General features: G+C 54.0%; 1 protein-coding gene across 1 annotated transcript in view; it reads left to right on the top strand.

Annotated features, from left to right (window-relative positions):
• The window catches only part of DNAH2 (dynein axonemal heavy chain 2), a 79,305-nt gene that overhangs the window by 3,947 nt on the left and 53,211 nt on the right, over positions 1-22,147 (top strand). Inside the window, exons 3-14 of the mRNA XM_045985130.1 lie at positions 1,314-1,375; positions 3,190-3,360; positions 10,997-11,225; positions 11,811-11,921; positions 12,086-12,324; positions 13,426-13,617; positions 14,178-14,335; positions 14,754-14,841; positions 15,428-15,633; positions 15,983-16,112; positions 16,340-16,522; positions 17,260-17,474. Of these exons, the coding sequence (XP_045841086.1) occupies positions 1,314-1,375; positions 3,190-3,360; positions 10,997-11,225; positions 11,811-11,921; positions 12,086-12,324; positions 13,426-13,617; positions 14,178-14,335; positions 14,754-14,841; positions 15,428-15,633; positions 15,983-16,112; positions 16,340-16,522; positions 17,260-17,474 (1,984 nt within the window). The remainder of the gene's footprint in view (positions 1-1,313; positions 1,376-3,189; positions 3,361-10,996; positions 11,226-11,810; positions 11,922-12,085; positions 12,325-13,425; positions 13,618-14,177; positions 14,336-14,753; positions 14,842-15,427; positions 15,634-15,982; positions 16,113-16,339; positions 16,523-17,259; positions 17,475-22,147) is intronic.

Genomic DNA, 22,147 nt, shown 5'->3' with positions numbered 1-22,147 from the left:
TAAAGATTCTATTTATTAGAGAGAGGGAGAGCTTGAGAACAAGCAGGGGGAGGGGCAGAGGAAGAGGAGACACAGACTCCCCGCTGAGTAGGGAGACTGATGCGGGGCTCCATCTCAGGACCCTGAGATCATGACCTGAGCCGAAGGTAGCCGCTTTACCAATGGAGCCCCCAGGCGCACCTCCCTCTTAGTGTTTCTTTCTGGAAGCTGGAGGGTCCTGTCCCCCAAGGTTCTCTGGTTCCATCTCATTTCTTCTTTTTAGCCACGGCAGATGGGAAACCCACCGGTTCTACCCATCTCCCGTGTGAGCTACAGATCTGTAGGTAAAAAAACGCCCTTCTGGGGACTACTGGTGAGCAGAGTGGGTGCCGCGGGAATGAGTGCCCTTGGCCTGGTCTTGGTTTGGAGAGGGGCCGCTTTCTGTGGGCGGGACTTGTCCGAATGGGAAGATCAAGGAAGGCCGGAAGCTGAATGGGGGGGGGGGATAGAATTCACTTACTGTAAAACCCACCCCTTTCAAGACCATTTACCTGATTTAGGGGGTACGCAAAGCTTTTCAACCAGCTCCCCAAAGCGTACATTTCATCAGCCCCCCACTAAGAAAGCCACACCAAGCACCTTGAAAAATTGGCACCAGATAACCCGATATGTGTTTGTTTTTGTTCCGGAGACCCAGTGTGCGTGTGTGTGCAGGAGGGAGGGGGGGACCTCAAGCAGGCTCCACGCCTAAGGCAGAGCCTGACAGGGACCTCGATCTCACCACCCCAAGATCATGACCTAAGCCGAAATGGAGAGTCGGATGCTCACCTGACTGAGCCACCCTGGCGCCCCTGGGTGACCCTGTGTCCTCACCGACACCAGAGCCCAGGCTTTTTTAGCAGCCCCTCCCCCACAGAGCCTGCCAACCACCAGTCCACTTCCTGTCTCTGTGGCTTTGCTGATTCTCGACATTTCACACAAACGGAGTCACCCAGCACGCGGTCTCTCGGGACTGGCTTCTTTCACCTCATGTCACGTTTTCAAGGCTCGTCCGTGATGAGGCTCGGCGGCAGACCTCCGTTTCCTTTCATAGCGGAGTCCCCGTCCACCGCCCTCTGTAGACCCCTTGTCCCTTGATGGGCGGTTGGGTTGTTTCCACCTTCTGGCTGCTGGGAAGGATGCTTCCGGGAACAGGGAGCTCAGAGCGGCTCTTGGAGTCCTGCCTCCAGCGCTCTCGGGGACACACCCAGCAGTGGAGTAGGGGAGGTCATGGGGTGACCCTGGGTATCGGTTTTGAAGGAATGCCTTCATCTTGGAAATTTTATTCTTCCCAGAGTCACCGTTGGAGGAGCCCAAGGTTGAGAAGGAGGAATTCCAGGAGCCCGAGGTGGATGTGGTAAGTTAGGCTTTTCCGCCGAGATATATATATCTCCCTGATAACCGGTGAATCAGAGGCCCGGTTGTTAAAATGGGGAACGAGGAATTCTTTTTTTTTTTTTTTAAAGATTTTATTTATTTGACAGAGAGAGAGATCACAAGTAGGCGGAGAGGCAGGCAGAGAGAGAGGAAGGGAAGCAGGCTCCCTTCCGAGCAGAGAGCCTGATGCGGGGCTCGATCCCAGGACCCTGGGATCATGACCTGAGCCGAAGGCAGACGCTTAACCCACTGAGCCACCCAGGCGCCCCAGTACAAGGAATTCTGTTCAGTCTGTCACTTGCTTCTGCTTACTCTCTCCTGCTCACCATAAATCCGGTCCGCTGAGTAAAGGACAAAGTTGTCCGTGCCCCGCCGTCCCCCCACCCCCCCGCAGGAGGAAAAGGGCTTTAAGTGAGGGACAGTTCTCACACCTTTTGCTTCTTTGTCTCTGCACCTGGAGTCACACTGGGGCAAGCTCAGTGTGTTCCACTCGGCTGTCTTCCAGACCAATTCCACATTCTGGCCTCACGGGCGCTGCAAGCATTTTCCAGGTCTGCGTGTTAGCAGTGTAGCCATAAACACCCTATCTTTGCTATTTTTAATTGTATTTCTTTGATTTCAAGTGAAATTGGACGTTTTTTCATACTTTTGCTTTCTGAGTTCGATGACGTGACATGACTCACACCTCATGGGCTTGTCTGCGTGTTTATGTGGGGCCTTCTTAGAGCACCGATTTCTTGACTTGGAAATGTTAAGTGAAAGAGACTTCCTTCTCGTCTTCCAGGAGAACTGGGAGAAGGACAAGGTGACTCCCCGTTCATCTGTGCGTCTTCTAGTTTCCTTAAATATTTAAAGCTTATTTATTTTCTTTAGTAATCTCTACATCCAAGTGGGGCTTGAACTCATGACCCTGAGATCAAGAACCCTATGTTCCTCTGACTGAGCCAGCCAGGCACCCCAAGTTTCCTGAATTAATTAGTGGAGCTCTACAGATGAAATTTTTTCAAGTCACCAGTTATCATTTATTTTTCATTGAGTTGATATGTTCTTTGATGTTTCCCAGTCTTGTCTTTTCCCCTCCCTTCTTCCTCTCTGCTGTGCCAGTTGGCTTTCCCGGAATATCTCCTCTTACTTCGGTACCCCAGAGAGGCTGCGTGCAGCCTTATCCTTTTTTTATCCTTTTTTAGCCTTATCCTTTTTGTGGCATGCCATCTTTGCTCCTGGTTGCTTGCTTTAGGCTAATATCCTACAGGTTCCCTGGACTTAGTTTTACTTTGAAGTTGAGGATTGCTTGACGATGAGTTTTTACAACGACAGGCATAAAGGAGATCTCTCGGAAGATACTATCCCCCACTTTCCGTCTAGTGATCTCGTCTAGTTTTACTTGCAGAAGCAAGGGAATCTGATTGTCTTGTTTCTTTAGAAGCTCGAAGCCTTGGGGCGCCTGGGTGGCTCAGTGGATTAAGCCGCTGCCTTTGGCTCAGGTCATGATCTCAGGGTCCTGGGATCGAGCCCCGCATCGGGCTCTCTGCTCTGCAGGGAGCCTGCTTCCTCCTCTCTCTCTGCCTGCCTCTCTGCCTACTTGTGATCTCTCTCTCTGTCAAATAAATAAATAAAATCTTAAAAAAAAAAAGAAGCTCGAAGCCTTTCACTCAGTTCATCGTCAGCCTTCTGTTCACACCATTCCGGACCCCTCTGACTTCCCGTCTCCCATGTCCTCACGGGCACTTGTGAGTGGGAGAAATGACTCATCCTAACAGCTGTACCTGCCTCGGCTCTCTGCTCCTCCTATAGAAGCCCCTTTTCCGGTCCCGAGCTGTGCTGACGGGACTAGCGGATGCCGTCTGGACAGCGGAGCACGACGCCGTTCTGGAACACTTTGCCCAGGACCCTTCAGAGGTCATCCTTACCATCTACATCGACCCCTATATGGGGCTGAAGCTAGATCTGGGCATGCCTGTGCAGGTGGGTATCCCGCTCCCCCGACCCCGAGGCGGCCTGCCGGGGAGCTGAGGGTCGTGCGTATCTCAGTCATCTTGGAGTCTTAGCTCCTGGACCAGAGGTCTCTTGAGTCTCAAGGCGTGTCAGGAACCCGGCTTGGCAGTGGGATACAGAGGAGAAATGAGGTGGGTTCTGGTTTTGGTGATCTCGTGGTCTAGTGGGGAAGACGGACACGTACAGAATTTTGACTGTGTTATGATGCCATGGGCAGGGCTTTATAGGAGGTTGATGGGGGCAACTGAGAGACCCAGCAGACGGCTTGCGGGGGCTCGGTGACGGAGCTGGCATTTCAGCTGGAGAGAAAAGGTAAATAGGGTTTCAGCGAGTCTGGGTAAGAGCTGTTCCGGTAAAGAACACTTCATGTGCAAAGAAGAGCGTTGGGATGTGATCCTGAAAAGGTGGGGGGGGCAGTTTGTGCACAGCCTTGTACGTTAGGCTGGGGGTCCGGCCTCGCTCCCCGGGGGAGCTAGCGCCGGCCTGCCCGGATTAGGTAAATAACCGTTCGACAATGTGGAAGATCCGTTAGCGAGGGGCAAACCACCAGGAGGGAGACGGACAGGTGGACAGTCGAACGTTCGCCGTAGGCTCTGGGCGGCAGGGGTACAGGTCGTTACTGTTAAATTCTCATAACTCTCCGACGTGTTTGGTATTTTTGAAATAAAATGTTGGAAAAGAGAAAGGCTTTTGCATTATTTTTTATTGGCAGCACAGTACGAAAATCGGAACGATAAAGAACGCGAGTGCGGCCCAGTGCGGTGACCTAACCTGTGGAATGTTCTGGATTAAACAAGAGCAAAAACAGACTGTGGCTTTTTCCTCTCCACGGCCAATCGTCAGCTATAAGATGACATGGGAAAAAAGAGAAACAAAAAAAGATCCCATTCATAAAAGGAACAAAAATTTGCAAAAATGTGTAGGATTTATATGAAAGAAAGCAACTGTGTTGCAGGCCTTGTCAGAAAATCTGACTACACCGTGAGCCATATCCTGTTTCTAAGTGGGAATCTTGATTATAAAGATCATTCCATCCAAACAAATGCACCATTTTAACGCAACTCCAATCAAAGTGCCACAGTCCCCAGATTTCTTGTGTAAAGATTTTAAGATACCATCCAGAAAAATTCCGGAAAAGGACAAAAGAACATGATGAAGAAGGAGAGCATGAAGGAGAGCTGTGAATATGGAAATCTCGTATTTAACTGTAGTGATTAAAACAGAGTTGGGGCGCCCGGCAGGCTCAGTTGGTGGAACACGTGAGTCCATCTCAGGGTCATGAGTTCAAGCCCTGTGCTGGGCATGGAGCCTCCATAAAATAAAATAAAATTAATACAAGATAAAATAAAAATAAAACAGAGTTGTCCTGGGCCAGGAACATATATCATATTTACAACATTAAAGACACAAAGTATAGACTGCATATATGTAAGCATTTTCTATAAAAATTCCATTTAAAAATCTGTGGGGAAGAAAGGATCATTCAATGAATAGGACTGGGAGATTTGGAAAACAAAGTTTCCCGTTAAAAATCTATTTAGCGGGGCGCCTGGGTGGCTCAGTGGGTTAAGCCGCTGCCTTCGGCTCGGGTCATGATTTCGGGGTCCTGAGATAGAGTCCCGCGTCGGGCTCTTTGCTCGGCGGGAGCCTGCTTCCTTCCCGCTCTCTCTACCTGCCTCTCTGTCTATTTGTGATCTCGCTCTGTCAAATAAATAAATAAGATCTTTAAAAAAAAATCTATTTAGCTGGGGTGAGGGGGAAACAAGGAGATGTTGGTCAGAGGGCGTGGAATTTCTGACACCAAAACCAAAGGCAACCAAGCAAAACCAAGGAAGTGGGACCACATCAAATCAAAAAGCTTCTGCCTAGCAAGGCTTCCTTCACCCACAAAATAGAAAGGCAACATAAGGCATGGGAGAAAATATGTACGAATCCTAGCTCTGATAAGAGGTTAATATCCAAAATATATATTAAAAAACTCCTACAACTCAGTGGCAAAGAGAGCAAATAATCTGATCAAAAAATGAGCAGAGGGCTTGAAGGGACAATTTTTTTCAAAGAAGACACAGAAATGGCCAATGGGTATTGGAGAAAGCATTCCAGATCACTCATCAGGGAAATGCAAATCAATTTAAAAGTAGAACCACCCTATGGTCCAGCAATCCACCTCTGAGTACACGGCCAAAGGAAATGAAATGACTGCCTCAAGAAGTTCATTGCGGCGCTATTCACAACAGCCAAGGCATGGGGACGGCCCAAGTGTCTGTCGATGGATGGAAGGATGAACAAAATTCTGTCCACACACAGTGGAATAGTATTCGGCAACGAGAAGGAAAATCTTGCCATTTGCAACAACCTGGATGGAACTCGAGGCCATTACGCTAGAGAGAGACAAATGCTGTAGGATCTCACTTACGTGTGGAATGTAGGGAAAAAATAATACTGTGTTACACATGATGTTTACTAAGAGGGTGAAAAGTGTTCTCACTGCACACACACACACACACAGGAAAACACAATGGGACCTCGTGAAATGCTGGATGTATGAATTAGCTTGATTGCGGTGATCCTTTCACAACGTTTATGTATATCAAAACGTCAAGTTGTACCCCTTAAATATATACAGCTTTTTATTTGTCAATTCTGCCTTCATGAAGCTGAAGAAAATTTATTTGGTGTGCTGAAATATACTTAAGATCGTGGACTTCCGGGTGTACTTTTGGGATAAGACGGCCCATTGAAAGTTCCTTCAAAAATTATTACTCTTGATAAAATGGGCAAGAAGTAAAACCAGAAGAAGAAGAGGAGGAGGAGGAGGAAGAGGAAAGAGAAAGAGAAGGACACACCCAAGAGTAGAGAAGAAGCGTGATCTAATCTAATCAGCTTAAAAAGGGGGTGACCAATGAAAGGTCTGTGCACTGAGTTAGGGACACTGTCCTCCCCACAGAAATGGTGGACCCCCAGTGTTCCCCCATGGGAACTTCAGCTGGACATTGAACAAAATCTGGAAAGGGAGAAGGAACCCAGATATTTTTAACAAAGATTTTACACTGAGATGAGCCTTAACCCCCTGCCCATCCTGTCATGCAGTTCTCTTAGGCTAGAGAGAAGTGAACAGGGCGTAAAAGACCCAGTCCTTTCCCTTTCACTTTGAGGGGGGAGAAGGCACTGGGTTCTCAGAGCGGGACATCAAGGAGTCACCCACCAGACTCAGAGCTGAAAGGACGGATTTGCGGAGCTGCTCAAGCATGAGGACAGAAATTACATGGCAACTGGAAGCATATTACATCGAGGGCAAAAACGTGGAACAAAGCAGGCAGAGGAGAACAGGGGAGCAGAAGGAAATCCAGCAGCATTCACGCTCACTAAGAGCGTGAATTCAATTTTTCAAACACAGACAAAATGCTGCCACATGAGAGAGAGATAAAAGGGAGATTGCAAATCTTAGGAAATAAAGCCACGTGCTCGCAAACTCGTGGGTTAGAAACATCAAGAACTGACCGGCTGTTGCTGTGAGTGTGAGCTGCCGCAGAAGGGAGGCTCGAGATAATTACAGGGCGCGGGGAAGAGAAAGCCAATGACAACATAATTAGGGAACAGTTAATGAGACAGGGTGATCTAATACAGAGCGCCGAGGAAGGAAACAATGTAAGTTTCAAGGTAAGATACAAAGAATGTCCCAGACCCAAATCGGGGGCTTGAAAGCAGGTACTTCCTTCCGCAAAATTTGTTTTCGACGTGTCATGCCAACACACATCTTAGGCAAGCGCTAAACTCCAAGGAAATTAATTCTTTAGGAACATCACCAACGCGGCATTCCTGCCAAGAATATTCAACTTGAATCGAATAATGAGGGAACAATCAGAGGAATCCAAATCGAGGGACATTTTGGAAAATAACCAGCCTGGACCCTCGGAAAGATCAATGCCACGGAGGAAAGACAAAGGCTCGAGGACTGTAGAATTTGAGGGGACCGAGGACAGATGACCACGTGCGATCCTGGGTTGGGTCCAGGGTGGCAGAGAACAGCTGCAGACGACATTGTCTGGACCGCTGGGAGAGCTGAGTATGTCTGGTGTATCGTGTAAGGCATTATAGGAAGTTTAATTTTCTGAGTGTGGTTTGACAGTGTTGGGTATATTGGAGAAGATCCTCATTTCGGGCGGCCGTGTGCTGATGTACTGAAGGATGCAGCGTGGCACGACATCTCCCTCTCTAATAGCTCGGTGGGGAGAGGGAGAGAGTAAGGGAGCACAACGTGGGGCAAAACGTGAACGTTCGGTGCATCCAGATGACGGGCATGTTCACTGCACTTTTCTTGCGGTTGTTCTGTGAGTCGGAATTGTTTTCAAAATAAAAATTTGGGAAAGAATTATTTAGCCCTCTAGTCAAAAATGCAAATGGTCTACCGAGAGGAGGCTGGTGGCAGACTTCTCCCATCTCCCGGAGAGCAGCCTCGCAGAGTTCTTTCTCCAGGAGGGGCAGTGGGCCCCGACGTTTTCATCCCCAGCCGGGATGGTCAAATACGAGGGCAACAAACGCGCCATCATTTTCAACCTTGAAAGAACCCTGCAGTATAAAACAGAAATGAAGTAATCAGTGGAAATCTAGTCCATTCAGCCATGAACCAAACTGGAGGGGTCGCGGGCGGGGGGGGGGCCTGCCTGGCTCCGTTGGAAGATTGCGCAACTCTTTATCTCGGAGTTGTGAGTTCGAGCCCCACGTTGGGTGGAGAGACGACTTAAAAATAAAATCTTAAAAAAAAAATGAACCAAATGAACTTGAGAATAGAGAATCTATGAGCATTCAATTCCTTTAAGTAAACACCAGTACTAAATGACCACCAGCATTGGGGTTATGCTGTGGCATGCAAATGCCGCCGCTGGAGGGGGTCAGTGTAACAAAATAACACGCACAGAGCAGGGCTGAGCGGGTCTTGAGCGGGAGACCCGGGGTGAGGTGCTGGTGTCCTCCTTTCTCAAAGCAGCCAGTCACTAGGACCTCACGTTGAAAGGCAGTGGAAAATGAACCTCAAAAATTCTTAAAGGTTTTTATTTACTTATTTAGAGTGTGCGAGCAGGGGGAGGGGCAGAGGGAAAGAAGCGGACTCTGGGCGGAGTGCAGACCCCACTACGGGGCTCGATCTCATGAGCTCGTGACCTGAGCTGAAACCAAGGGTTGGATGCTCAACCGACTGAGCCATCCAGGTGCCCCTGAACCTCAATATTTTTAATCTCATATGATTTTAGAAAGAGGTCTTTCAGGGGCGCCTGGGCGGCTCAGGGGGTTAAGACTCTGCCTTCAGCTCAGGTCATGATCTCGGGGTCCTGGGATCGAGCCCCGCATCAGCCTCTCTGCTCGGCAGGGAGCCCGCTCCCCACCCCCGCCACCTGCCTCTCTGCCTACTTCTGATCTCTCTTTGTCCAATAAATACATCTTAAAAAAAAAAAAAAAAAGGAGGTCTTTCAGAAAGAAGTCTCTCTCGTTGGTGAAGAAACACTATTGAAGCTCGGTGATGCCTGTGTTTTATTCACACCGGAGTCTTTATTCTATTAAATCCAAGTAGGGACACCTGGGTGGCTCACTTGGCGGAGCGTCTGCCTTTGGCTCAGGGTCCTGGGATCGAGTCTCGCACTGGGCCCCCCACTCAACGGGCAGTCTACTGCTCCCTCTGCCTCTGTCTGCCGCTCCCCCTGCTCGTGCACGCTCTCTCTCTGTCAAATAAAGTAATACAATCTTAAAAAGAAGGGAAAAAAAATCCAAGTAAAATTAAATCTAATATTAAAAAAAATTTTATTTATTTGAGAGAGAGATAGAGGGTGAGAGAGAGCATGAGAGGGGAGAAGGTCAGAGGGAGAAGCAGACTCCCAGAAGCTGGGAGCCCGATGCAGGATTCGATCGTGGGACTCACGGATCATGACCTGAGCTGAAGGCAGCTGCTTAACCAACAGAGCCACCCAGGCGTCCTGAATCTAATACTTTTATTTATTTATTTATTTTTAAAAAGATTTTATTTATTTATCTGACAGAGATCACAGGCAGGCAGAGAGGAGGAAGCAGGCTTCCCGCTGAGCCGGGAGCCTGATGCGGGGCTCGATCCCAGGACCCCGAGATCATGACCTGAGCTAAAGATAGAGGCTCAACCCACTGAGCCACCCAGGCGCCCCTAAATCTAATACTTTTAATAAAAAAATAGCACAATCCTATTCTGCAGTGACCTTGAATTTGTTCTGTACGTGTCGGTCTGTAGAAAGATGTCTAGAATAACATTTTCTGTAAAGCGAACAGCATTGTGTCCGGGTGGTGGAATTTTAGATGACAGTTTAACTGTCATACTCTTCTGTATTTCAGTTATTTATAATATATGTTGTCATTTTTTAAATGACAAGGCTTCATTTTTATTTAGTTTTATTTATTTTTATTTTTAAAGATTTTATTTATTTGACAGAGAGGCACAACAAGGGAGGGAACAAAAGCAGGGGGAGTGGGAGAGGGAGAAGCAGGCTTCCGGCTGAAGCAGGGAGCCCGATGAGGGTCTCGATCCCAGGACTTTGGGATCATGACCTGAGCCGAAGGCAGACGCTTAACAACTGAGCCACCCAGGTGCCCCTAAACACTAAGACTTTAAAAATTTTATTTTTGGGTACTCTCTACACCCAGTGTGGGGCTCGAACTCACGACCTGGAGACCAAGACTCGCCTGCTCCTCTCACTGAGCTGGCCAGGAGCCCCAAGAGTCTGTTTCTTGGTTTCTCTCTCACACTTTTTCCCCTTTCCTCGTTTGTTTTGTTTCTTAAATACCACCCATGAGTAAAATCATATGGCATTACATATGTATATCATTTTAACAGAAATAATGGTGTTAAGCTTAAAAAAAAAAAAAAACTCGAAATGCCAAAATTTAACTCTGGGTAGTTGGGAAGATGGGTGATTATTAAATTTCTTCTTTGTGCTTTATTTTCATTATTAAAAATCACATACATTATAAAGAACCGGTACAAAAGCAGGCACCCACGAGAAGTCAACCTGATCTTCAGGAGGCATGGCCTTTCGAGGCATGCAGAAGTCAGAAAATTTAAGGCGATAACAGGAAGGTCACACCGTGTCTGAATGTGAACCCCAGCACCAGCCACACAGTCACCAGAAACCAGACCGAGGGGTGAATGAGAAATTGGGCGGCAGGGGTGTGCCGCCGAAATGGGAGACCCCGGACAGCGGCCTCTTTCTTTCTCGTTCCCGCCCTTCCTATGGCTAAAAGGGCTTCCTCCATTCTGTCCTTTCCCTTCCATCCGACCCACCCAACATTCACTGAGAATCTAATACGTCCCAGTCAACCGTGCCAGGTTCTGGAGTCAAGCAGGGCAGAACACACAGTCCCTACCTTCAAGGCGTGGGCTCTGCATTTCCTCCCCGCGGGTCTGGGTTTGAACTCCGCTGTGTCCCCCAAAGAATCAGGAAGCCCCTTGCGCTCCATTTAGCGAAGGCTCGGGATAGGCTAAGGGGATGTGATGAAGGACTCAGCCAGGTGTTCCTGACGGTGCCCCAGATTCCGCTGGGTGCCATGCGGGGGCCGGAGACCGATCTCCCATCTACTGTCTTCCGCGCAGACCCAGAATCAGATTGTCTACTTCATTCGCTGCTCACCGGTTCCCATCACCCCGGAGAACTTTGAGGCAACTGTGCAGTTTGGGACCGTGCGGGGCTCCTACATCCCAGCCCTCCTGCGGCTGCTCAGTGGGGTCTTTGCCCCCCAGATCTTTACAAACACGACCTGGCCCGAAAGCATCCGGAATCATTTTACTTCTCATCTGCACAGATTCTTGGCCTGCCTGACAGGTGAGCAGAAGACCTCGAGGGCCTCCTTTCTCTCCAGTGTTGCGCCGGCAGGAGGGCGAAGGAGGCGGGTGGGAGCGTCATCCTGGGGACCCGTGCGCCGTGGGGCGGAGAAGGCACCCATATGTGCTTGCTGAACGAGTGGCTCAGGGAGCAGAACCTGCCTTCCAGCACAGATGCAGTTTTCTGCTGTAGAAAGTGGGCCAGACCTGCCCCAAAGTAGAGTTGGATATTTCCAAGAGTACCAGTGGGGTAAGGGGAGATGCAGGCGGTGGGGGGGGGGGGTCCTGGGGAGGGGGGCGTGTGTCACACCAGAGAATGTGGAGGGCGTGGTACAGCTCTTTGACCTTATTTTGCAATCATCTCTTATTTACCTCAATGAGGGTTCCCTCTTGCCTTCTGTCCTTTTCCCTCTTGATAGCATCCCCCCACTCCAAAAAAAAAAATGCTGAGTCATTGTTTGTTTCTCTTGGCGGGTCTCCTGAAATCCGTGTCCTAGTGGGGCCCCAGTCCATGAGCTGTGATCGCGGCTGGGGTGGCATGAACTCATCCCCTCCGTGAACTTCCGTGGTCCTGTCCTGTCCTTAGATACTCGGTACAAACTGGAGGGGCACACCGTGCTCTATATTCCTGCGGAGGCCATGAACGTGGCGCCCGAGGTGGTGGTGAAGGACAAGGAGCTGGTACAGCGGCTGGAGAGTGAGTGGCCGGCAGTGCCAGGGTGTCGCGGGTCCTCGGGGAGAGGAGAGGGCCCGATGCAGGGAAAGGGGCTGGGTTAGGAGAGCTGCTTTGGCGGCAGAGGGAAGGACAGGACTGGGGAGCAGCACAGAGAAATGCAAGGGGTTTTTCACTCTCCCCTGCAGCCTCCATGATCCACTGGACCCGGCAGATAAAGGAGGTGCTCAGTGCCCAGGAGTCTGTGGAGACAGGAGAAAATTTGGGTCCACTGGAGGAGATTGAGTTCTGGCGCAACCGGTGCATGGACCTGTCCGGCATCAGTAAGCAGCTGGTGAAGGACGGCGTGAAGCACATCGAGGCCATCCTGCATCTTGCCAAGTCCTCCTACCTGGCGCCCTTTATGAAGCTGGCCCAGCAGATCCAGGTGCGTGAGCGGGCCCAAGGACGGAGGCTTAGCGCCGTGTGGATAGCGGTGGGGACGGTTGTTAGTCGGGGGCAAGCAGAGGGAGCCAGCGGAATCCTCCACAGTAGAGGCGGGCCCCCCAGTGTTTGGACCTGCACTTGGGGAGGGTACAGATGTGGTGGGACGCGGGGTCCCAGGGAGCTCACGGAGTCATTAGGGAGACTCAGCCAACACGGAGCATCCTCCTTGAGCCCAGGCCGTACAGTCCAGCTCAGAAAACCAGGCTTGCACAAAGCAGGACCCCCAGATGGCACAGGGTCACAGAGGAGCCCACAGTGGTCAGCCAAGAGATTTGTAAGATAAATACACAAAGCACAGATTTGAGGGGTGCCTGGGGGGCTCAGTCGGTTGGGTGTCTGTCTTCAGCTCAGGTCATGATTCCGGGGTCCTGGGATCGAGCCCCGCATCGGGCTCCCTGCTTGACGGACAGCCTGCTTCTCCCCTGCCCGCTGCTCCCCTGCGTCTGCTTTCTCTCTCTGTCAAATGAATAAATGGAATCTTAAAAAAAAAAAAAGAATTGATTGGCACATCATCATATAAGATACCAACAAAAAAATAAAGTCGATGAAGTACGACAAGTGTTGGGGACAGCAGCAGGCAGGGTGCTCTGTGGAGTGTGGGCGTGGAGGGCTTCCCTCCCCCGGAGGGCTGTGGCGCTCTGGGGTAAGGGAGCTGAGCCACAGCAGGTGGAGAAGTCTAGAAGCTGGGTGAAGAACAGGATAAGGGCTCTGGGTGAAACGGGGCGAGCGGGGGTGCTGGTGAGTACAGACCGTGCGTGGGGTTCTGACATCGGCTGGGGAACCGGAGGAGTGGACACAAAGCCCGAGCTAATGGGGTCTGACGGGGGGACAGGCTCACCACGAGAAGAGTCACAGGGACACCGTGGCGGGAACTAGCTCGTGCATGAGGGCGGAGAGCTGGACGCCCCGGTCCGGCTGAGATGCTCACTCCTCAGTTTCGAGAGAAGCCACTCAGGGCGGGTCCCCTGGGTCAGCGGTGCTTGCTTTGAACTGGTTCTTGCCGAAGGCCAAGTCTGCTCTCCCCATCCTTCCTCACCGCCAGGATGGTTCCCGGCAAGCGCAGTCGAACCTGACGTTTTTGTCGATCCTGAAGGAGCCCTACCAGGAGCTGGCCTACATGCGGCCCCGGGACATCTGCAGTAAGCTGCCCAAGCTCATCAGTCTCATCCGCATCATCTGGGTCAACTCTCCGCACTACAACACTCGGGAGAGGCTGACCTCCCTCTTCCGGAAGGTGTGTGTGTGCGGGGCGGGGGGCGCGGGGTCCATGAGCGGATTAGCCGGAGACCCGGGAGTTCACGCAGGAGGAAGCGTGTCGCGAGTGCTGGGGTCAGACAGAGACCACGGGCTTCTGCCTGCTTCTCCCACCTGAACGCTCCGGCTTGGGGCCTGGGCCGCACAGCTTGCTTCGGGGTAGCCAAGGCGGGAGGACGGACCCCAGGCTGAGTGCTCGCTGGGACGTGAGCTGGGCTGAGTTGGGGGGTGCAGGTAGAGCCCCGAGGGGTTCCCCCCGCTCCCTGGCCCACGCCTGCTGGGTATCAGGAGCCCAGTCAAGCCTGGGAGGCCGAGGCCCGAGGGAGGCGGGGAGACTCGGGCCGTGAGCGGGGCTGTCCGTCCCTCCTGCAACGAGGCTGTCCGTCCCTCCTGCAACGGGGCTGTCCGTCCCTCCTGCAACGGGGCTGTCCGTCCCTCCTGCAACGGGGCTGTCCGTCCCTCCTGCAGTGGGGCTGTCCGTCCCTCCTGCAGTGGGGCTGTCCGTCCCTCCTGCAGTGGGGCTGTCCGTCCCTCCTGCAGATGAGCAACGAGATCATTCGCTTGTGCTGCCACGCCATCTCTCTGGACCGCATCTTCGAGGGCTACGTCACTTCCAGCAGGGAGGACCTGCAGGGCTGCATCACCTGCTGTCAGGCCTGGAAGGATCACTACCTGCGGGCCGTGCAGATGCACACCCAGTGAGGCGTGGTCCCCGCCCGCGGGCCGAGTCTCCTACCCCCACGGCTCGTCCTGGGGCCGAAGTGACCCCTTTCCCTTGCACTTTTCAAAAGCCTCCGGATTCCGCTTCCCTAGACCTGGTCCCCGTTTCCTCTCTGGGTACAGCTGTCCCAGCTGCCCGTCCTCCGTTCCGCGGCTTCTCGTAACCGTCCTCCCTGAAACTCCATCACGTGCAAACCTTCTTCCCGAACCAAGATGCCCGTCTGCTCATCTTGCCTTTCTTCCTCGGTTCTGCAGGAGAGCTGCATCTCGGGGTCCCTTTTTCTAAGCCCCCCCCCCCCCCACCCCGGACTCCTGGTTCTAGCTTTGCGTAGGGAGGCTGGTCCCTGGCATCCCTCCGCCTGCATTTGGTCTGTCTTTCTGTTTCTGCGAACGCAGGTTCTCCAGCAGGGGCTGGGTGCTGGATCAGACCAGCATATTTGCCCAGGTGGACGCCTTCGTGCAGCGCTGCAAGGACCTCACTGAGGTAGGCAGACCGTCGGGGAGGCAGAGCAGAGTCGCAGGGGGCTCCGGACCCGGCTGGGGGCTGGGCAGACCCCGCAGGCTCTTTCCCGGGATTGTGCGCGGGTGCCGCGCTCTCAGACTGTTGCGGGTCTCAGGGCCCTGGCATCTCGCCGTTCGTTCGTCAGCCAAAGCTCCTCCCGCAGCTCCTTGCTCTTGGTGGTCCTCCCTGGTGTTGGATTTATTTATTTTTTTAAAGATTTTATTTATTTATTGGACAGAGAGATCACAAGTAGGCAGAGAGGCAGGCAGAGAGAGAGAGGGAAGCAGGATTTATTGGACAGGAAGAGAGAGAGGTCACAAATAGGGAGAGAGGCAGGCGGGGGACAGGGGTTGGGGAAGCAGGCTCCCCGCGGAGCAGAGAGCCCGATGCGGGGCTCGATCCCAGGACCCTGAGATCATGACCTGAGCCGAAGGCAGAGGCTCACCCCCCTGAGCTCCCCAGGCGCCCCGCCCCTGGTGTTTTAGACCCTGCGGGCCGGCCGCGCACAGGCCCGACAAGGTCAGCCGAGGGAGCAGCGTCCCGCACCCTCACGCGGGCCTCGATTCAGGTGTGCGACTGCCAGTACCACTTTGCGCGCTGGGAGGACGGCCGGCAGGCTCCGCTGCCCTGCTTCTGCGGCGCCCAGGGGCCCCAGATCACGCGGAACTTGCTGGAGATCGAGGACATCTTCCACAAGTATCTCGGTATGCTGCGGGCCGTCCGCGGGGGCATCCTGGACGTGAAGAACACATCCTGGCACGAGGACTACAACAGGTGGGGGGCCCGGGCGGCTGGGCAGGGGTGCAGGGAGGGAGGCAGGGGGTGAGCGCTGAGCAGTGCGTGGAGGTGGCAGGGTCGGGCAGGAAGGAGCGGCCGCTCAGACCGGGGCAGCCCGTCCCTCCGTCAGGCCCGTCGCCTCGTCTAACAAAGCCACCGACGGAACCCGTGACACTGTGCCATTCTGGGGCGCAGACGATGAACGCACCGAACGCTCGGTGTGCCTGGCACGGGGTGGGGGGGGTCGCGCCTGGCTCCCGGGATTCTTATTTGGGGGCGGTGGGGGCGGGCTGACGTCAGGGCCCGCAGCGGTGCAGCCGGTCCCCACACTCCTCTGCCCCTGCAGGTTTCGTCATGGAGTCAAGGACCTGGAGGTGATGACTCAGAACCTGATCACGTCTGCCTTCGGGCTGGTCCGGGACGTGGAGCAGGGAGTGCTGCTGCTGGACACCTTCCACAGGCTGGCCACGCGGGAGGTGCCGCCGCCCGCCCCGCCCCGCCCCTGCCACCTCCGCCCGCGCCCCCTGTGCGCCCTTCAGTCCCAGCTCCCTGTGTGCCCTTCCCCGCGTCCTCTGCTCCCCCCCCCCCCCCCCCCGTGTCCCCTTCGGGACGGTTAGGGAGCGTGTCTCCGTGGGCGGCCTGGGGAGGGAGGTGGGACCCCCAGGCCGCGTGGTGGCGTGGTCAGGCCCCGCCCCTTCCTCAGGCCATCAAGCGCACCTACGACAAGAAGGCTGCGGATCTCTACATGCTGTTCAACAGCGAGCTGGCCCTGGTGAACCGTGAGCTGAACAAGAAGTGGCTGTACCTGGAGCCCTACAGGGCCCAGTACTCGGGGCAGGCCTACTGGATGCGGATCCTGCGGCATCGCATCGACAGGGTCATGAACGTGAGCGCTCGGGGAGCCCGTGGAGCTTGCGCACCGCGCCACAGGCCGGCAGGGGCAGGGCGGGGGGGCCCCCCTGGAGTTTCCCCGAGAGTCTTCCCAAGGGGCGGGGGGGGCGCCAGGGCCGGCAGGGAGGGGGCCACGGCTTCATGATGGCGGGTGTGGTTGGCGGACCCGGGTCATGGCAGGCCTTGGCCTTCGAGGCGGGGAGGAGGAGGAGGGTGGGCCTCCAGGAAGCTGGGCCACCAGGAGGGGTAGGCCATGTCCTGCTAGAAGGAAGGAACACACACGCACAAGGAAGCAGGAGAAAATGCCCCTGAACGGCCTTTTGGGGAATGTAGTTTGCAGGCTACCGAGGGGCCTGGCGTCGTGTAATTGGTTCTGGGTGAAAATAAGCTGTCATCCCGGTGTCCGAGCTTGGACGGTGGTGACCAAGGGCTCATACTGGATTTCAGCCTTGTCCTTCTCCAACCCTCACATCCTGTAATGTCCTTTCTTTGCCAACTTCTGCTGAGCTGAATCTCTGCTTCCCTTCATGCTGCCACTCCCTCTCTCTCGTGCCCTGGTGTCCTCCTCTCACCCTGCTGTGTGGCCCCGCGGTCCCCCCGAGTGGTCAGAGCGTGGTCAGAGCGGGCCTCCCCAGCGAGCCGCAGGCCTGGTGGGTGCGTGGTGTGGGAGACCGGACGGCGGGGGGGGGCGGTGGCTCGTGGGCTCCGGCCACCCGTTGTCCCTGCCCTCAGTGTCTTTCCGGCGCCCACTTCCTGCCCCACATCGGAAGCGGAGAGGAGAGCGCGCACACCTACCAGCAGATGGCTCAGGCCATCGACGAGCTGGTCCGGAAAACCTTCCAAGACTGGACGCTAACAGTGGACAAGGATTGCATCCGGCGGCTGGACACGCCGCTGTTACGAGTCAGCCAGGAGAAGCCGGGCATGCTGGACGTCAACTTTGACAAGTACGAGACCCGGTGGGATTCCTTGCCCCGCTGAGCGCGTCCCCTGCTCGCCCCAGAGCGCAAGTCGTCTCTTGGTTCCACGTGCTGTTCTGGTTTCCAACTCTCGTGCGCCTGCAGCACGAGGGGACACCACTGGCCTCTGATCCCACCCTTGGTTCTCCAAAATAACCCATCCCAGGGACCCACCGGCCCCGTGATGGAGGTGTGCGGCCACTAGATGGCCTCGGCGGCCCAGCTAAGTCACCCCGGCCACAGGCGAGGACCTGGCGGGGTTGGCGGGTCACGCCGTCTCCCACAGCTTTCCAGGTAGGACATTTTCAAGTTCCAGTCCCTTATTGCGTGACTGATTCCCGTACTTGCGCCGCGAGGGCCTTCCCTACGCTGGGACCCGAGGTCGGCGCCGGGAGTGGGCGGATGGCAGAGCCCTGGCCCTCGGCCGCGCTTCCGCTTGCTGTGAGATGCAGAAGCGAAAACGAAGGCAGGCGCTCTGTAAGACATCTGTCTACAGAGATGGCACGCCGTCTGGTGACAGTTTTTCCTAATTGGAAGGAAATCACTTTCCACTTGATTGCTTTTGGCTCTCCGTCGTCATCAGCCGGGCCCTGGAACATGAGCTGCCTCCTGGGCTCCCGGGCTTGTGGTGTTGGCTTCGACTCCTAGGCCGTCCTGATCTGCTGGTCCCGGGCAGGAGGGGCTTTGCTAGAAAAGGCCTGGGGTGGGGAGATGGAGGCCAGGGGACAGGGGGCACCAGGGCGAGAAGACACGTCATGGTGGGGGGACCGGGGTGCGGGAGCAGTGCCCCGTGTCAGGGGAGGCGGGGGCCGTTGTGAGGAGCACGGAGACGCCGGAGGGCGGAGATCCATCCTTGGCCAGGCAGCGTGTCAGAGAGCGGCCCTGACAAGGCCAGCGGGTTCTGGAGGGACGGCCAAGCTGCTGCCCGTCCCAACGGCTCCGTAAGTCAACCCTCTGAGCCTGGGGGGCAGAAGACGAGGCCGGTATTACCCTCACTGCGACACTGTGTAAGACATACTGTCCCGCCGAGCGGGGTGCTCCCCAAGGTGCTGTGCTTGGAGTGACCCCGGGGCAGACGGACGGACGGATGCACTTGCAGTGACATCGACATGAATGTGCACAGCCCAGAAGCTGCCTCGTTCCTCCGGAATCAGAGGGTTGTATCCCGGAGACAGAATGGTTAGCACCATCGATCCGCATTTACATTTGAAGTTGAAAGGAGACAGAGGTCCCGTGAGAGACTAAGCGTGTCACAGTCAGCCACCCGCGGGCTGAGAGGTAGCCTGGGGCGGCCTGTGCCTCCTCCCAGTCCTCGGGGCTGAGTCTGAACCCTGGGGTCCTCAGGCCTCGCTGTGTGACCTCGGGCGGTGGCGGAATTCCTCTAAGACCAGTTTCCTTATCCTTATCCCTTTTTATCAAAAAATCCTTCCCTGAGCCTGTCACGAGGCACGATGGCGCGTGTGGAAGTCCTCACGCAGCCCAAACAGTCCACAAACCCCATTCCCCTCCAAAGGAACTGCCTGGAAAAGCTGTGGGAGCCCAAGAACATTCCCAGCAGATTTGGCAAGGTGATGGGATCTCTCTGTAAATGCTCTGCATCATCATTTTTTTAAAATTTTAAAAAAATTTTTAAAAAAGATTTTATTCATTTATTTGACAGAGATCACAAGTAGGCAGAGAGACAGGCAGAGAAAGAGGAGGAAGCAGGTCCCTGCTGAGCAGAGAGCCCAATGCAGGGCTCGATCCCAGGACCCTGGGATCATGACCTGAGCTGAAGGCAGAGGCTTTAACCCACTGAGCCCCCCAAAAGCCCCTGTATCATCATTTTTAAAAAATGGTAAATTTTACAACAGTTTCACCTTTCATAGGGGGTGATCGAAGGCCCATGTTACAGAACTCCAAAGTTACACCAGGGTAGGGAGGGGAAAGTCGGGCTCCCTGGCTGTGACTCAGTTTCTCTCCAAGGAGTCTGAGTCCTGAGTCTTGGGGAACCTAGTCCAGCGATAGGCGTGGATAGCTACGCAAATAGCATGCTACGTACACTGTGCATCCAAAGTGTTTTCACAATGATTAATTTCCCATCATACAAGTTTGGACGGTTTTAGAAAACTTGCAGAACGCAGGAAAGTAGAAGAGAGAAGAAAGTCTCCCCAGCGAAAACCACGCTTGGTGGTTTGGTCTATCCTCCCCCCCTCTCTTGACGCTCCTACTTCGTACATTTGTTTGTCTTTGATTTAAAAAAGAAAAAGAAAACCTTTAGTGGGTATTTTAAAATTTAAACTAAAAATAGGGCCTGCTCACTGTAAAAAAAAAAAAAAAAAAGGACGTGGACGTATACACAGGAAACAGTGAAACTCCAGCAGCCGTCCAGCTCCCTGGAGGTCCTGTGGACCGCAGAGAACCCAGACTACCCGCCGCGCACAGGATGGGAGCACGCTGTAACCCGGACTGTCGCAACTGGCTTTTTTCATGGTCACCCATACCCGCGTGTGGGGGAGGGGCGGATCCCAGTCTGTGTGGGGGGAAGGCAGGCCATGGTCGCTTGCGTGGTGTCTGCTGTGCCGTGGGTTGTACTGTGGCTCAGTCCACTCTGAACCGACGGACTTATAAGGGTTGCACATGTCTGCACGGTTCCTGAGTATTCTGTCCCCGGGGATGTCCAGCGGACTGCCTGGACCTTGTGCCTTTTTCCCGTACCGTGGTGCATTTGCTGGACGTTGGGGCGGGATGCCCGCGGAGCTTTGAGAGGCGTAGGAGAACACTTGCCTGTCTGCTGTGACCGTCTCCCGTCAAGGAGCACGTGAAATAACTTGACACACCACTTGCATGATCTTTACAGCAGCACAGCCTACCAGACCAACTCTGGGCCAAATCTTTATGGCCCGGGTTTAAGCGAAACCCAAATCAGGGCCAGAAGCTTCTTGCCGGGGAGTGTTTCTGTCCCTCCGGGGTTGTTTACTAGAAGGATCTGCTGTGAGCTTCTTTACATTTTTGTGGTTTCAAGATAAGGCTGCCTCTGCCCAGTAAATTCTTTATGGGGAAGGAAAAAACAAAACAAAACAAAACCCAACCCACGATCCCAGGGAAGGACTCTGCCAAGCCTGGGCTCTTCCCACCGGTAAAAAAATCCAAGAACGTCCCCTGTACCAAGTGCTACGGGGGAGGTGCAGATGGCTTTATCAGCTGACCCTTCTGTGCTCAGGGGTCTTGATAACATCTCAAATACGCTTGCTTTTCAAGTGTCCTGAGTGTTCTCGGAATTACCCAACTCCCCTGAGTTTTCGGAGCCTTCCAGGCCCCGAGAGTCTGTTTTATTTCACAAGGGGCTTTCTTATCCCACCTTCTATCCCAAACATTGGGGCTCTGAAGTCCCAGTGGGTTTTTACCACGTTCCACGGCCAGACCAGCTTCATCGACTGCCTGTAGCGCAAATGTGTTCCAGATGTCGTCTCTTCCCCGGCTGAGGACAGACGTGCGGTCCCTGTGTCCTGCGCCGCCCTGTGCTGCCATGCGCCCCCCGCCCCGCCCTGCCAGCAGGATTGGGGACACGGGGATGGACACCTGTCGGTCTTCTGTCCGTAGGGCCTGCACTCCCTCCTTGTCCCCCACCCATATAGGGGCTTTCTCTGTGGGGTCAGCTCACTCCGGACTGTCACCCTAAACTCCGTGGGCTTTCCTTTCCTGCCTCTGTGGCCCAACCACGGCTCTGACGATCAATGAGGAAACACCTTCCAGAAATAATTTCCCAGGCTGATTGTTTTTTTTTTTTTTAAAGATTTTATTTATTTGTTTGACAGAGAGAGATCACAAGTAGGCAGAGAGGCAGGCAGAGAGAGAGAGGGAAGCAGGCTCCCTGTTGAGCAGAGGGCCGGACGCGGGGCTCAATCCCAGGACCCTGAGATCATGACCTGAGCTGAAGGCAGAGGCCTAACCCGCTGAGCCACCCAGGCACCCTGATTGGTTTTTTTTTTTTAAGATTATTTATTTATTTGACAGACAGAGATCCCAAGTAGGCAGAGAGGCAGGCAGAGAGAGGGGGAAGCAGGTTCCCCGCTGAGCAGAGAGCCTGATGCGGGGCTGGATCCCAGGACCCTGGGATCATGACCTGAGCCAAAGGCAGAAGCTTAACCCACTGAGCACCCAGGCGCCCCTGATTTGTTTTTTTAAGGAAACTTTATTTGTTGGGGTGCCTGGGTGGCTCGTGCGCCTGGCTCTTGACTTCAGCTCGGGTCATGATCTCAGGGTCGAGAGATCGAGCCCCATGTTGGGCTCTGCACTCGGCAGAATCCACTGCTCTCCCTCTTCTCCTGCCTGTGCCCGTGCTTGCTCACTCCCTCCCTCTCTCAAATAAATAAGTCTTTAAAAAAAGAGATTTCACCTGTCAGTAAAATAAAATGTGCGTTCTGGACATTAACTGACACACTTCTGGCCCCGTCAGAACCACAACCCTGTGCTCAACATCAAGACAGTGTCTTCTAAGTCCATCCTGTCGGCCAACACGTTAAAATCTGAAGACAGGCCTTCAGTTGCTTTGCAGATCTTGCCAAAATGACCAAATGAAGAGACATTTGAGTGGGGTGCCGGGGAGCACCCTTGCCCACGTGGGCTGGTCGCGGTGCTGATCAGGGAGACTGGTTTGGGGTCTCTAGTCTGAAGAAATG

The sequence above is a fragment of the Meles meles genome, chromosome 18, assembly GCF_922984935.1.
Source record: "Meles meles chromosome 18, mMelMel3.1 paternal haplotype, whole genome shotgun sequence".
NCBI classification, from domain to species: domain Eukaryota; kingdom Metazoa; phylum Chordata; class Mammalia; order Carnivora; family Mustelidae; genus Meles; species Meles meles.
Note: the sequence above shows the minus strand (reverse complement) of the source record. Positions and strands in the feature narration are given on the sequence as shown.